Source organism: Heptranchias perlo, chromosome 1 (genome assembly GCF_035084215.1).
Source record: "Heptranchias perlo isolate sHepPer1 chromosome 1, sHepPer1.hap1, whole genome shotgun sequence".
In the NCBI taxonomy this organism is placed as follows: domain Eukaryota; kingdom Metazoa; phylum Chordata; class Chondrichthyes; order Hexanchiformes; family Hexanchidae; genus Heptranchias; species Heptranchias perlo.
The window spans coordinates 34,854,187-34,869,933 of record NC_090325.1 but is presented as its reverse complement, the minus strand read 5'-3'; the positions used below and the strand labels follow the sequence as shown (position 1 = coordinate 34,869,933).

General features: G+C 44.6%; 1 protein-coding gene across 1 annotated transcript in view; it reads right to left on the bottom strand.

The window, feature by feature from the left end:
- Nucleotides 1-15,747, bottom strand: part of dcc (DCC netrin 1 receptor) — a gene marked incomplete at its 5' end in the record, with an annotated part of 787,692 nt that overhangs the window by 115,143 nt on the left and 656,802 nt on the right. Inside the window, 4 exons of the mRNA XM_067983624.1 lie at nucleotides 1,197-1,391; nucleotides 4,987-5,094; nucleotides 7,422-7,560; nucleotides 15,032-15,218. Coding sequence (XP_067839725.1) covers nucleotides 1,197-1,391; nucleotides 4,987-5,094; nucleotides 7,422-7,560; nucleotides 15,032-15,218 — 629 coding nt within the window. The remainder of the gene's footprint in view (nucleotides 1-1,196; nucleotides 1,392-4,986; nucleotides 5,095-7,421; nucleotides 7,561-15,031; nucleotides 15,219-15,747) is intronic.

Sequence of the window (15,747 nt, the reverse complement as noted above, 5' to 3'; positions counted from 1 at the left end):
TAAATATATCTAGGCTTCATCTCAGTTTTCCTTGTCTTGCCTTGATCTTCTCAAACCCACAGTAAATGCAACCTTTATTCCCTTTATTGCAGCATTAATAATACCAGAGGGATCTAAAAAAGATTTACAAAGCAGAAAGATGAATGACAATGTCCCCTCTCATTCTTTAACAACTGGTTGTTATGGAACTTGCTTAAGTCAGGATAAACAAAGATTTAATACTGACTCAGGAATGAATGGACAATAAGCTTACCAACCAATTACTATTCTCACCAGAATACTGCTGCATTTATTGAGAGAAATAAAGTCACCTTCTATAGTCATAGGTCCACACTCAAAGTATGCTTGGGTCCACACATACAAGGGAGAAGTGTGGGCAAATAAGTGACCAAGCTCCCAGTTTGAAAAAAGAAATTGGAGAGAATCACTCATTATAGGGGAGGGTTGGCCTGCTTCTAGCTCCACATATTACCAAATAAATGTTTTATATTGGAAGTCTCCTTAGATCTAAGCTATGCACACAAAACGCTAAAGGTCAATGGGCAAAAGATCTGGCACATCTTCAGATGTTTTAGTTTCTACATTCATGTTCACCTATACGTATGGATGAAAATTGTGGCCAAAAGATATATGCAAATGTTGGGACTAAAACCCTGGATGGCATTGTAGCATGCTAGGCAGAATCATGGATCAAGGCGGTCTTATGAATTTATAAGGGCCATTTTGCAGATTTTCAAGACGGTGTCTAGATAGTCCTCAAAAGGCAAGAGGGAGCTCGCATGGCACAATGAGGCTACTAAAGCACCCTCTGCACTTATATAAATTGTAATGGAAATTATTATAATACAATTTTTGCCCATGCATGTTAAATATACGGTAAACAGAGGAACATTAGAATACCCAGCTTACTTCACTCATGAAGGAAAGTATCAAAATTTACTGGCGAGTTAGCACAGCTTCCTCATTCCATTGCGTGTTTTCTCTTTCTAAATTCTATGTCAAAAGAAATTCAGAGCTTCTCCACATTGTCTTCTTAAGATACCTGAAATGCATTTTCTGATGAGCTCCCTCTGAACTATAGAATGACATTAAAATGTTCCACAAATTCAATCCCTTACAATGCAAAACTACAAAGTTAGCACCACTTTATTACTGCACAGAGTAATATATCCTGAATATTGGTTTTGAACCCCAACCTTTTGGTGTTTTGAACAGAATAGGATCAGATAGCGGTCCGAGGCCCTTGGCATTTCGCCCTTGAATTCGGAAATAGTACACTATGTCCAAATTCAGATCCAGGATTTGGTGGGTCAATCTATCACCGCTCACGGACTCCATTACCCATTCATCGATTGGTGCATTCTTCTCCATTGTATAAAACAAAGAGTAGCCTAAAGGTAAAGGAAAGAATCATTAGAACTATTTTGTAACAACAATGCATTAATGAGATAGGTTCACCTTTTGTGTGATGTCCATAATATCTGAATTGTAGAATTGGATATAATATCACTATACATCAAATTGCATTTGAATAGCGCCTTTAATATAGGAAACATCTCAAGGTGTTTCAAACAGGAGAAACAAGCAATAGTGGAAGAGTTAAAAGAGATAGAACATAAGAAATAGGACCAGGAGTAGGCCATACGGACCCTCGAGCCTGCTCCACCATTTAATAAGATCATGGTTGAACTTTTACCTCAACTCCACTTTCCCACCCTATCCCCTAATGCCTAAAACAAGATTGAAAAATAGAAGGTTTTTAAAGCTGGATGGATAAGCAACAAGGTGAAGGGATTTAGGGAAGGAATTCTAGAGAATAGGGCCAAGACACTTGAAGTCTCTGCCACCAATGATGGACTAGGGGATGGGGATAATACACAGGAAGCCAGAGTTGGAATACCAAAGTACACAAGATGGGCAATGGGTTTGGAGGGGATTGCAGGGATGGAATGATTGAAGGCTGTGGAGGGATTTGTAAATGAAGATGAGGACTGAAAGCCAATAGAGAATAACAGGTAGCTGGGAATAATTGAAAGTCAGTAATCAAGAAATCTCAAGCCCTAATTTGGTGGAAGCAGTGTGTATCTGAGCTATACAGACCAGAAAGTTCCCATATTCTATCCTCGGTTTATGATGAATTACTGATCCCAGCTGGGCTGGCATTGTGTGTACTATAATGGGCCTCAGCACCCCTGAGCTAGGGAGGGGAAAATTCTGCTTCAGATCAGAATCCTGTGGCCTCGGTTGGAAAATGCTTGTGTGTGAAGATCAGGTGAAGGGAGGATTGTCCATGATGCCCTCTATACTCAGTTATGATATAGTCTGCTGCTGACAGTTATCATCTGGACTCACACATGAAGAAGAGCTACTTGGGCAATTAAACAATTATCCAGCAGGTGGGGAGAAAATTGGAAGCATTTTTTAAAAAACAGTCAGTAATCTCAAACAAAGGGGTTGGATGACGTTGTACACCATGAGAAGAAAACCGGAGCAGTTTATAACTATCACTTTCATCCTGAAATAAGATTAGAGCCTTCAAATCACTCTAAGCTATTTATTTCTGGCCAGCAGAGCATAAATCATTAACCAGTGCACTCTATGTAGGTGATATGTAGTGGCATCCACATCAAAGCATTAATGATTGCGCCCTGATCAGAGATACAATAGTCAGCAATTAATCAATAGGATTTTATTAGGGATGGGCAATAAATGCTGGCCTTGCCAGCGATGCCCACATCCCATGAACGAATAAAAAAAATTTTAGCACTATCAGTAGATATTATATAAGGCTAATAATTCATGTCGCTGAAATACGTAGAATGTTATGTTTCTATGGGGGGGGTGGGGGAAAGACTTTGAGACAATTAGATACGTTTATGGAGAGAAAAGGGATATGAACATATGAAATTGACAGGCAGGAAAGGACCACGATGGCTGGACCAACATGGCTAAACACTTCTTACCTTCCCCAGCCTGCCCAACCCCCATTGTGGTGAGAAGGCGGCTGGAGGGATCATCTATCAAAAAAGGAAGGCTTTGTTGGGACAAATGTTCTGTCTCAGTTGCTAAAAATCTAATGTCCAGCCACTGTTGGCATAACCCAGTTATCCAGTTACGCCAGAATAGCCTCCACTTGCCTGGATGAGTGCAGCTCCAACAACATTCAAGAAGCTGACACCATCCAGGACACTTGATTGGCACCCCATCCACCACCCTAAACATTCACTCCCTTCACCAACGGCGCACCATGGCTGCAGTGTGTACCATCCACAGGATGCACTGCAGCAACTCACCAAGGCTTCTTCGACAGCACCTTCCAAACCCACGACCTCTACCACCTGGAAGGACAAGGGCAGCAGGCACATGGGAACAACACCACCTGCACGTTCCCCTCCAAGTCACACACCATCCTGACTTGGAAATATATTGCCGTTCCTTCATCGTCGCTGGGTCAAAATCCTGGAACTCCCTACCTAACAGCATGGTGGGAGAACCTTCACCTCAGGGACTGCAGCAGTTCAAGAAGGCGGCTCACCACCACCTTCCCAAGGGCAATTAGGGATGGGCAATAAATGCTGGCCTTGCCAGCGATGCCCACATCCCATGAATGAATTAAAAAAAAAACAGACCATCACTATGGGATAAGTCACATGCAAGTGCTGATGTGGGTACATACCACTACAAACTGACAATAGACTAACAAACGAATCCCATTCAACCAGTCAAAGCATCTCTCCTCTTTGTTGGCTGGCTATTCCATTTTCTTCAACACATGCATATTGCTTCCTCTTTACTCCTGCCACTCTCCCCCATTGCCACCATATACAAATTAGAAGGAAGTTATGTGACTGGACTTCTTGGAGCCCATTTCATAATTGTTCCGTTACAGACAAAAAAACAATATTACTATTAAGTATTAAAAAACTCAAAATCTTTTATATATTAATTATCTTACATCTGTGCACAATTCCTATCAGCTTTTCCCATTATAAATTCTTATGGCCATATTTATAATAGAAACTGTTAATCTAAACTTGTTATGCTGTAACTATACCTTTCAGTCTGATCCCATGTTGGGTTGGACGATATTCAGGTGTCCTTGGCGGCCACCCAAAACAGACGTTAGGCCCCTTAAATATGTTAATAAGGAGCCTAACAGCTGTTTAAGGACTTTTCCTGAAAATTGGTTGGTCATGAGTATTTTGGCTTTTAATGCAATCTAACCATCGGTCCTTAAAGGGACTGCTGGAGGCCACCACCAAAATAGTAAGCATATTTTTAAAAAACTTACCTTTATGTGAAGCCGGGGAGAGCAGGAGTGCTCCTCCTAGCTTCTCAGCACTACCGTGGACCTGCAGCGAGGCTCCTAGTTCAAATTGGTTCTCTTCCAACAGACTTCCTGAGGCCACTCACCGGAAACATGCTGATGAGGCCCAAGCCTAAATTTGGGATGAGCCTTGGGCCTCCGGCTTCTGGTGTGGTCTCGGAACGCGCTGCCTATTTCAGGCCTGAAAACGGGCCTAAACAAATTTCTAGCCCCCTGTTTTCAATGCCAAAGAAGATTGACTAGGGAAACGTGAAAACATATTAGGAACAAGCAGGATACTAGTAAATTAAATCTGCCACATGAAGCTAATCAGTCAATTTTAATTAATTTAGTTACAGGGCCAAATAGGTCCTGTAATTCACTGTCCAAAATTGGAACTTGCAATGTTTGAGAAATTTCCATAGGGTAGATCTAATTTGAAAATCAAGCAATAGCACAAACAATATTTTAAAAATGGTTTTCAGGCATTTTTTTAACATAAATTTTAACCATGATGATTAAATATGATTTTAATAGAAATAACAGTGAACAGTAATGGGTACAATTGAATCACCAATAGCTTTTCTCAGCTTTTTGGTAATGGGAATTGGAACGTGTACCTGGATTGCATTGAGGGTACGAATGGAAACAGTCTGATAGAAATGAAGCTATGCATTTACCAGTGATCTTTCCATTGGCCTCCATTGGCGGCTGCCAGCTAATGATGACTGCTCGAGGCTTTCCTTCTCTGCTAATGACAGTCAGGTCCTTTGGGGCTGAGGTAGGAGCTATTATCCAAGTATAAAGCAGAGAGGAGGAAAGAGAAAGCAAAGTTAAGAGAACCGTGGATCATTACTGCAGAAAGTTGATAAGTAAATGAGTCATAATTCTAAGCAGGTCACTTCAAGTTTGAATCTGTAGCATTATGTTTCCTCAATTGGACCCATATCGTAAGCCTGGTTTGGACACCTTGTTAATAAGAGACATGTTGACCTACAAAGTGAATATTTGCTCAGATGCTGAAGCATTCCCCTGTACCTGCTACAGTATTTGGATAATCCTTTCGCTAACACAAACCTTAACTGAACAAACTAAGCACCAGGTGACACCTACCCAGATTTTAGCACTGAAATATCATCTTCATTCTTTGATTGAAATGATAATATTCAAATCTGTGTTGACAGCTTGTGAGTGAAATACAGTAGCAAATTAGAGCTCCAACACAATGGGCCAAGATGTAGATGCAGTTGTGGAGCGGCACTGAGTGGAGGCCAAAAGAAGTCAAAATTCACTTAGTTCCCCAGTGGCTCTGTAATTTTATTTAGTGAGTAGCTGAGCTTTACAGACCAGGAAGGTCACAGCATCAATCCCAGATCTGTGCTCAGTTCAATAGGAGCGCTACAATTGGCCTCAACACTTTTTCTGGGCAAGGGAGGAGTAAAGCAGCCGAGCTTCCTGCTCCGGATCGCTATCTAGTGACCCCTGCTGGGAGTGTACATCTGTGGGCATTGAGTGAGAACAGGATTGAATGCTCTCTGTGGTTGAATGGTCTGTTAACAGCCACTAGAAAGGTTTACATTCCAAACAACAGCTACTTGGCTGAGGTACTGAAAGATGATCAATGGCCATGGAACCGTACCCCAGCAAAGAGTCAATGCCTTCAGAAGGGGAGAGGAGAAAATTGTGAAGTAAAATCATGGGCTGGCCCCGTGCACCTCCCCGTGTTAAGTTACGGTGCAAATTTTGGCTAAGGTTTGGGAACAGATTGCCTGCCTAACTGGCCCCCTGGCTAAACATGGTGCATGGCATAGGGACAGCACAGAGGGAGGGGGTGGAAATATTAAAATATCATAGAATCATACAGCATAGAAGGATCACCATGACTGTGCCAGCTCTTTGAAAGAGTGATCCAATTAGTCCCACTCCCCTGTTCTTTCCCCGTAGCGCTCCAAATTTCTCTTTTTCCAAGTATATATATCCAATTCCCTTTTGAAAGTTACTACTGAATCTGCATCCACCACTCTTTCAGGTAGTGATTTCCAGATTATAACAACTCGGTGGGTTAAAAAAATTCTCCTCATCTCCCCTCTGGTTCTTTTGCTAATTATCTTAAATCTGTGTCGTTTGGATACTGATCCTCCTGCTAGTGGAAACAGTTTCTCCTTATTTACTCTATCAAAACCATCCATATCTAAAAAAGATTGAATAGAAATACACATAAACTCAACAGGAGAATTGTTTTATTGCCACCATTTCAATGACTTGTTTTCCCTTTCTTTAGACCCCATTTAACGACACTCACTAAGAAACCTGTTCCTTTGTCCCTGCGAATTCTGCTTTGTGAGCAGCAGCTAAGAAGTATACAAGAGTAGTCTGGGGTGACTCAACTTTAAGATTTGCTTTTGTCTCTCTGGAGGAAGCAGCTTACCTTCATTTGGTCCTTCCTCCAGACGACACTGGCTGAGATCAGAGAACTTATCGTGTAGGGTATTCTAAGCATGAGCCCAGTTTCCAAAACTACATGGCACAGTGGGTTGGCATCACTCACCAACCCCAATAAGAATTTAACAGAAACAGAAAATAAACATTTCAAAAGACAATTTGAAAAGAATGAAGAACTTAATGCCACACTAAGAGCTGCTGTGTGATCACAGCTGGTCAGTCAAAAGATCTATTGGAAGAATTGGAACAAATGACTAAGGGGGATGTTTTATTAGCCATTGTGTCATTTCTATTAAGTGGCTCTTATTGAATAAACATAGCTTGTAACAACATAAACTTGAATTAGGCGTGTAAAAATCTGACAGTCTGGCTGAATAGTTCAGATTTGCCTGTGAACTCAGTCCAAATGAATCTATCTAGATTTTCTCATTGGAAGTTTTGACTTTTAAAAAGAAGGTTCTTCACTGCTAGGTAAAGATGTAACAGGGTACAGCTATGTAATGAGCTTTTATGTTTTACATTCACAATGGCTTCTTATTGTTCATATGGTCAAGAAAGAGCAAAGCAACACCTTTGTGGCTACAAAAGCTTGAGTATAAGAGTGCTCATCCAGCCAATAAAAGGTATCAAGATTATCAGAATAGTTGGGCTTCTACAGATTACAATGACTCACCAGCCTCGAATGTTGTAGCATGTGCTGTCATACTCCATGTGCTTGACCTCCGCCCTTTGGTTACCATGATAGAAAACTCATACATGGTATTGGGTTTGAGACTTGTGACAGTGTGACTCAAGGCCGTTGCATCTACAGACTAGACAATAACAAGACAGAAAACACTGGGGTAAGTTACTGACAAGGTGGAATGTACTAAAGGAAATTCAATTCAGCAACCTCAAATGTAACTATGCTGTGAGGTAAGGATGCACAATGGACTGGGTTTCCAAGATTTGATTCAGCAAGGCAAATTATTGCTTTAAGCAGTTTATGAATTTACCTAAAATGTAATCACTCTGTATTTGGTTTTCCAAATCACACAAAGATGCCAATTCCTTTTACATTAAGCTTGGTTTACCAGCTAATGAGTTCTCCTTGGAGTAAATATGCCTAACCGGGAAGGACACTGTGACAAAGCCTTCTAAAATGGATGGTATAATTTTTTGTTTTTATTTAACGATTTGAGTAAAATTTGCTTTTAACAATGAAGCTGTCCTACATGCTCGTCTGCTTCCTGCATCCTCATTACATTTGGATCAAGGATCATCGTACCATCCTCTACTTTCCTATCATCATACTATTTACAGGCATTTAAAACTTGGTATCACCTAATCACTGTTTTTACATTTCTATTTATTTTCTCCTACTCTTTTCAGCCTTGGTGATGTTATACAACTTGGGCTTTGTCCCTTGAGGGTTTTCTCAATAATAGTAATTTTATATAATAAAAATCTGAAACCTATATTAGCTTTTCAGAATCTTTGACAGTCTTACAAATGCTTGTCAGGTTAAACAGTTTAACTTTAAAATCAAAATTATCTTAGGATTAAAAACGTTAAGTTTTTTGTCTAAAAGAGGGTTTTTTTACAACTGTGCTGTACTGGATTAATGAATTATAACTGAAATTCATTTGCATTTCAATCCAAAAACTGAATGGAACAGGCCCAGCGCCAGCTTCGCTCAGCACCAACAAATTTAATGGAAAGGTCCCTCATTAACACATTCAAGGGGCCTAACATCTGTTTTAGGTGGCATCCAGGATGCCTGAAGACCGCCTGCTCCAATGTGGGGTCAGATGTATTTAAGGTGCCCTTGGGGTGCAGGACATTTTGCCACAAAATTGGTCCTCTTTGCTCCTGTTTTCCTCCCGGAAAATGTGTGCAATGAGAACCAATTTCTCCACCCGAGTGTTTCTTTGGCAAATAAAAGGTTTATTTAGACAAGCAAAGCAAAAGCTCAACATCACAGAGACCCAATGTAACACAGGAAGAAATAACATGGGAGACTCTCAAATATTTGAACAAATGTTTGGAGGCAAATGCATTAATCAAGATTTTTTTTCTTAAAAAAACAAATTTAATTTGATAAAGGCCACAGGCATGCACCCAAACGTATACACACACGTGCACAAACTCATTGTTTTAACTCCATTTCACCAATTCTCAAATCAGCTGCACACGTGCATTACTGACATATCCCTCCTACACTCTTTATCCACATTGCATGGGTGTATAAAAAAACCTGCAAATGACACCTTCTAACCAATCATAAACAAAGTACTACACATGCTGGAAATCTGAAATAAAAACAGAAAATGCTGGAGAAGCTCAGCAAGTGAGGCAGCAGCTTTGGAGAAAGAAACAGAGTTAATGGGCCCGATGTTACTAGGGCTGCGGGTTCTTGGTGGGGGGGCTATCGGGCGCGTGGGTAACGCGCCCGGCGAAATCAATCAGCTCCCCGAGCGATCGCAGCATAATTGGATCCACTTACCTGGTCTTCCGGGTTCCCCACTGCTGATCTGCGCGTCGGGCGGGCTGCGCATGCGCAGTAAGGTCTGTCAGCTGGAGGAGCTCTATTTAAAGGGGCAGTCCTCCACTGACAGATGCTGCAACAAATAGAAAAAATGACAGCATGGAGCAGGCCAGGGGGAAGGCTGCTCCCAGGTTAATGATGCCTCACTCCAGGTATCAATACATGGGGTGAGGCGGATGGGGAGGACAGAGATCTTCCCCCCGGCGGGTGGGAGGAAGAGGCCTGCCTCTGCCATCAAGAAGGCCTGGCTCGAGGTGGCAGAGGAGGTCACCAGCACCACCAACATATCGCCCACCTGCATACAGTGCAGGAGGCGCTCCAATGACCTCAGTAGGTCAGCCGAAGTGAGTACACTTACTCATTCCCCTACACTCCGTCTGCCACATCACCGCCCCCACCCCACATCTCCGTCTGCACTGCCAACACTACTCTGTCACATCACCCCTCACACCCACTCAAAGCTCATCCTCATCTTACCTGCACCTACTCACCTCGCCAGTACTCATCCCGCCACTACCACTCAACCCAATCCTCATACAATCTCATGGCTCTATCTCATACTCACCCGCTCGTGCATCTCTTTCACGGTCAGCCTCACTCAACCTGCCACTACCTGTGCTGCAGCCACGGGGCATGCATCACATATGTGCAGTAGGAAGCGTAAGGCAAACGTGTCGTGAGCATGAAGGGGATGCACAAGGGTGTTTGAGGGTTTGTCACGGTTGTTACTTATATTTAATTTCTGAGCAACTCACATCACACATTATATTGGCACCACTACTGCCACGTCTTCGCGAATCTTGTCTGGTTTGTGCAATAATGCCCTTTCCTGAGGATCACTATGAAGACCCACAACTGATGACACCCATTGTGTCACTGCAGAGTGGGTGTAGGTGTATTTGCAGGGCTCTTTTGTGCAGACGACTGAGAGACGTCGGTGATGTCCCTGGTGGCACCCTGGAAGGATGCGGAGGAGAAGTTGTTGAGAGCAGTGGTGACTTTGACAGCGACAGGTAAGAAGATGGTGCTCGGGCCAGCCGGGAGCAGCTCGGCATGAAGGAGGCTGCAGATGTCCACGACTACATGTCGAGTGACTCTGAGCCTCCGTGTGCACTGCTGCTTAGAGAGGTCCAGGAAGCTGAACCTCGGTCTGTGGACCCTGTGGCGAGGGTAGTGCCCTCTGCGACGCATCTCTCTCTGCAGTTGCCCTCCCTCCTGCTGTACAGGTGGATGTGTCACAGCACTCTGTTGTGGATCTCCACGTGTCAGAGGTGGACGGCATGGCCGGCGAGGCTGGTGATGCTGTTCGCCCTCCGAGGAGGTCATGACTGCAGCTACGGCGGCCCCCATCAGGAAGATGTACATCTGAGGGGGTCCGCAAGGTAGGTAAATGTGTCTGGACACTGGGGTAAGTGTGCAAGTTGGTGACTTTGATTGTCAGGAGGAGGGTGGTGGAGGCCAAACTTTGTCCCAAGTGACAGACTGGCCTCCAGCAATGAGTGAGGGTCTCCCCCCCCCCCCCCACACCTGTCAAATGGACCTTTGCAGCTGCCACAGGCTGACAGCTGCAACACGTCCATTTGACCTGGGAGTGTTTCCCCCAGTGTGGGAAACAGTCCCAGTTTGCTTTAAAATCCCACCCCTCCTCACATAATCCGTTAATCACGTCAGTTAATGACCTGAACAAGCAAAATAAATACCTTCAAGTGGCATCCCGCTGGCTTTAATTGCCTGCGGGATTCCCACCAGCGGGGGCTGCGTGCACACGCCGGCACGTCAGTGGGGAACCCGGAAGTGCGCGGGTTCGAGGCCGGCTCCGGTCCTGCTCCGGGATTTCCCGATTTTCGGGGCCCCCCGCCAGGAACACACCCGATAGCGGGTGCTAAAATGCTGCCCAATGTTTCAGGTCGAAGACCTTTCGACAGAACTGGAAAATGTTAAAGAGTTAAAGTTTTTAAGCAAGTACAGAGCTAGGGAGGGGGGAGGGGGGGAGGGGAAGGGAGGGGAGGGAGGAAAGAACAAAACAAAAGGGAAGATCTGTGATAGGGTAGAGGGAAAAAGTGATTAAATGATAAAAGGGATGATGGTGCAAGGCAAGGAAGGTGGTAATGGGACAGGTTAAAAAACAAAAGATTGGTCAAGAGTGGCTGTAAATGACAACAGCAGAACTGTTACCAACACGCACTGTCCAATAAAATGGGAGCAGTAGTTATGATCTGAAGTGATTGAACTCAATGTTGAGTCCAGAAGGTTGTAAAGTGCCTAAACGTAAGACGAGGTGCTGTTCCTTGAGCTTACGTTGAGCTTCATTGGAACTGTGTAAGAGGCCGAGGACAGAGAGGTCAGAGTGGGAGTGGGACGAGGAATTAAAATGGCAAGTGACCGGAAGGTCGGTGTCACGCTTGCGGACAGAGTGGAGGTGTTCAGCAAAGCGATCACCCAGTCTACGTTTGGTCTCCCCATTGTAGAGGAGACCTCACTGTGAGCAGTGAATACAGTATACTAAATTGAAAGAAGTACAAGTAAATCGCTGTTTCACCTGGAAGGAGTGTTTGGGGCCCTGGATGGTGGGAAGGGAGGAGGTGAAGGGGCAGGTGTTGCAACTCCTGCGTTCGCACGGGAAGGTGCCGTGGGGAGGAGAGCGGGTGTTGGAGGTGATGGAAGAGTAGACCAGAGTGTTGCGGAGGGAGCGGTCCCTTCAGAATGCTGAAAGGGGAGGGGGAAGATGTGTTTGGTGGTGGGATCGCGCTGGAGGTGGCGGAAATGGCGGAGGATGATACGCTGAATGTTCTGCACTCCTCTCCTGAAAGTGCTGTCCTATGCTGAGGTACAGTTCCACAGCCAATAGCAACCCTCTGAAACCTTCTCCGAACGGCCATTCTTCAAGTGTGAGTTTAACCAGTAAGTGTCGGCCAGTCATTCGACTGTGAGGCTTCACAGCTAAGCTTGATCCTGTTGCCATTTGAAGTCCATATACACTTCCTGCAACAATCACTGGAATTTGCCCTCTCTGTCTTGGGAGACATTGGGGTCAAAAGTCCACTATCCCACTCTGCTACCATAACTGTGACAGACCCCGGATTGTGCTCCATTGATAACCCAAGTGCCTGACCCCACGGGAGTTCCAAATGCAGGTAATTTACATATTACCAGTAAGTCCATGTGGCAGTATAAGCACACCTTAAGTGCCCACTAAGTGGGTGGAGGGGTGTGCAGAGAATGCAATACTGGCCAGCCCTTCGCAGGGCAGCTGATATGTTCGGTTGTAAAAATTCAAAATCAGCCGCTTTATAGGAGGGACAATGTCACTGGGGGCGCAAGTTCTTTTTTGGAGTGTTCTGCTGGAAAATATGTTATTATTAATGCTACCAAGGGTTGTTAATCCTTCTGAATAATAACTCCCACGAAGATTCAGGCCCCAGCGTGACCGAACATGCAAGATTAATTATAGACACAAGGACAATGTTCCAACGCGGCTATAACCAAACAATAAGTATTCATATAACAATGTTCTAATGGAGTTATATCAAATAAACAAGGATGGTACAACCTGTCCCGAGGAAATTTCAGGATGATCAGGCCTGGTATCGTAGGGTGTGTGGACTTCTGCCAGTGCCGAGAAACGGCTTCTGACTTGTAGTGGGACAGTGCCTCAGTTTATATATCTTTCTGAAGCATATTTGCTTCTAGTAATTTAATGACAATGGTCCCATGATGTCCTCTGTCCCGAACATCTTCCTCTACCGGGGTGCCCATTGTTCTAGACATCTTTATCCATTCTATGGTATTAACTGTTGTCCATTCTATCTATCTTATGGGGGAGGGACATGCTCTTATTTTTCTGTGTATTTTGATTGTTCGGATGCAGATATTTAAGATGTCTCATCCTGTACATGCCAATCACGAAGGTTAGCTAATTATCTGAACAAAGCTCCTGCAATTAACATAACAGGATTAGTCTGTGTCGAGGCCCCGAGTCTTTGATTATGCCGTGGGACTTCTTCTTATCTGTTTCTCACAATTGGTCCTCAATGGGCACAATTTTAACAGTGAAAAACGGTGGGTTGGGGTCTGGGGTGGCATTCAAAATTGCAACCATTTTAGACCCGCCCCCAACCTGCCTCCAACCCACACATTTCCGTTTTTCACTGGGTTGGGACGAGGGGCGGGCGACCAACCCACTCCAAGAAGGCGGGTCGGGCCTTATAACCTTTCAAGGAGGCTTTGGGCCTCCACTTTCCCACAGTTTCCAATTTCAACTCCAGAGGGCCGGGATTCCCGGGCCTTCTCTTTTATGCCTCGTGAAAGGAGGCAAGAAGGCCCGAGACTAACAGGTAAGTGCCTTTCTGGCACAGCTTGTGGGCCGGGAGGAGCAGGAGTGCTTCCCCCAGGCCCAACAAACCTACCTGCAGCGAGCCCCCAATGATCGCGGACCCCCCCGATCGTGGCCATCCCCCGATCCCCGATCACGGACCCCTTTCCCCAATCACGAACCCCCCCCGATCCCCGATCGCAGACCCCTGACCCCGATCCCCAATCTCCCGCCAACGATCGCGGAGCCCCGCAATGACCCCCCCAATCCCGACACCCCCCCCGTGACTGACCCCCAATCCCTCCCCCCATAACTAACGACCCCTGTGCTAACCTATGGCCCCATGCCCACCCATGCCCCCCCTCCATTCATACAAACAAAGACTTACCTGAACACGTCCTCTCCCTGGCTGCTCTCCCGTTCGACTGAGACCAGCCGGTCAATGAGGCCAGTCAATAGGACGGCAAACCGACAAAAAAAAGGCATCCTTACATCAAAATCATAAGGAAGCCCAGGAAACTCGTACTTCCGGTTTTCCTGTCCGTAATTTGACACTCCGCCCCCTTCCCAGCTTGGGGTTAAAATCACGCCCAATGTGTCTGTTTCACACTTCTATTGTTTCTGCAATATTCCCAATCACTTTGCTTGATGGCCTGATGTCAGACGTATCATTTCCTGTGGAATGTTGGCTCTCTTTGTATTCTCACAGACGCAAGGTCTGCACTTCGCTTTTTAGCCAAGCGTCTGAAGCTTTGCAGAATAGGATACATGATTATGATTTGGCGTGGAAATCATATTTCTTACACGTTCCAAGCCATGAACCTGGCCTGGAAAACTCCTGTGGATCCCACTTCTGCTTTAAAAATGTTCTATGTGGCTGTATCTTGCTGACGTACTGTACCTTGGGGACTCAGTGGGCGGAACTAAAGGGAATACCATTGGATGACTCCATCCCATCGGTCCTACTTCCTTTTTAATAGGTCGGGCTGCGAGGGGCAGACTCTTGCCTCCAAAGGAAATTCTTGTGACTGCACCTTGTGGGTGGAAATCTGGCATTTTCAGCCCCAATTAGTCAGTGCACCCAGGCTATGAGGAAATTCGGAACCAATGAAGCCAATTGACTTTGAAGCCAATTGTACTGCTGCACTAGTTGAGCTTAGCTATCTCAACACAGATCAGGGATTGTATGTGGGGTTTCCTGGTATGTTTGGCTCAGCACTATACCAGGAGCCATCAGGAGAGTCCCCTTCCTCCCTCCTCCCCATGTACATTTTTTTAACAATGGAGACAAATTTCAATGACTGACTAATGAATTAAACAGCGCTAAGAAAAAATAAATCAAGTTTAACTTCAATCAACAGTGTAAGCTTCGGATTATTCTTAAAGATAATTGAAAAGAGTAAAGAGACAGCTAGCCTGTAAGGAAGTGTGAAGTAGCAGTTACCTTGTACTTGGCATTAGCAGAGTAGCTTGTCCTCCATCGAACAGTATAAAAGCGGATGTCTGTTGTTGACTTCTGGTTTTTAGGCACAGTGTTATCTGCCCAACTGACCCTGACAGAGTCGTGACTGACGGCAACTGCCTGGACACCTACAGGTGGTAGCATGGGGGTGGAGGTATCTGGGATTGAGGTAGGGAGGTCACCAAACAAATGAAACAAATCAACATCTAAGGGGTCAACAGGGTCTGGATCATGACACCAAAACAAATCATGCATTGAATCAAGGAGCAGAAAAAGAAAGGAAACAGTAGCAATAATTTGAGAAGTGAGAAATGCAAAAAAATGGTGTGAAATGATGTGAGAAAATTATGAAAAAAAATTCATGTTAATTCAGTCAGGAAAGCCAATTTATATAGGGATAAGCAAACGTGTGAGATTTATCGCTTCTCTTTAAGACGTAATGGGGTAGTCTTTCTTTAAATTAATCTGCAACTATCTCTAGTTCTAATCTCTTGGCGTTGTTTTGTTTTCTTTGTGTATAGCGCATAGTATCACACTTGGCAGAGTGGTAGGCAGTGAGTTAACATCTTCGTTTTTCTTGCACTCCAAGTCAGTAGGACTTCTGTTGTTAACTTCTGGTTTTTAGGCAGAGAATTATCTGCCCAGCTGACCCTGACAGAGTTGTGACTGACTGCAACAGCCTGGACACCTACAGGTGG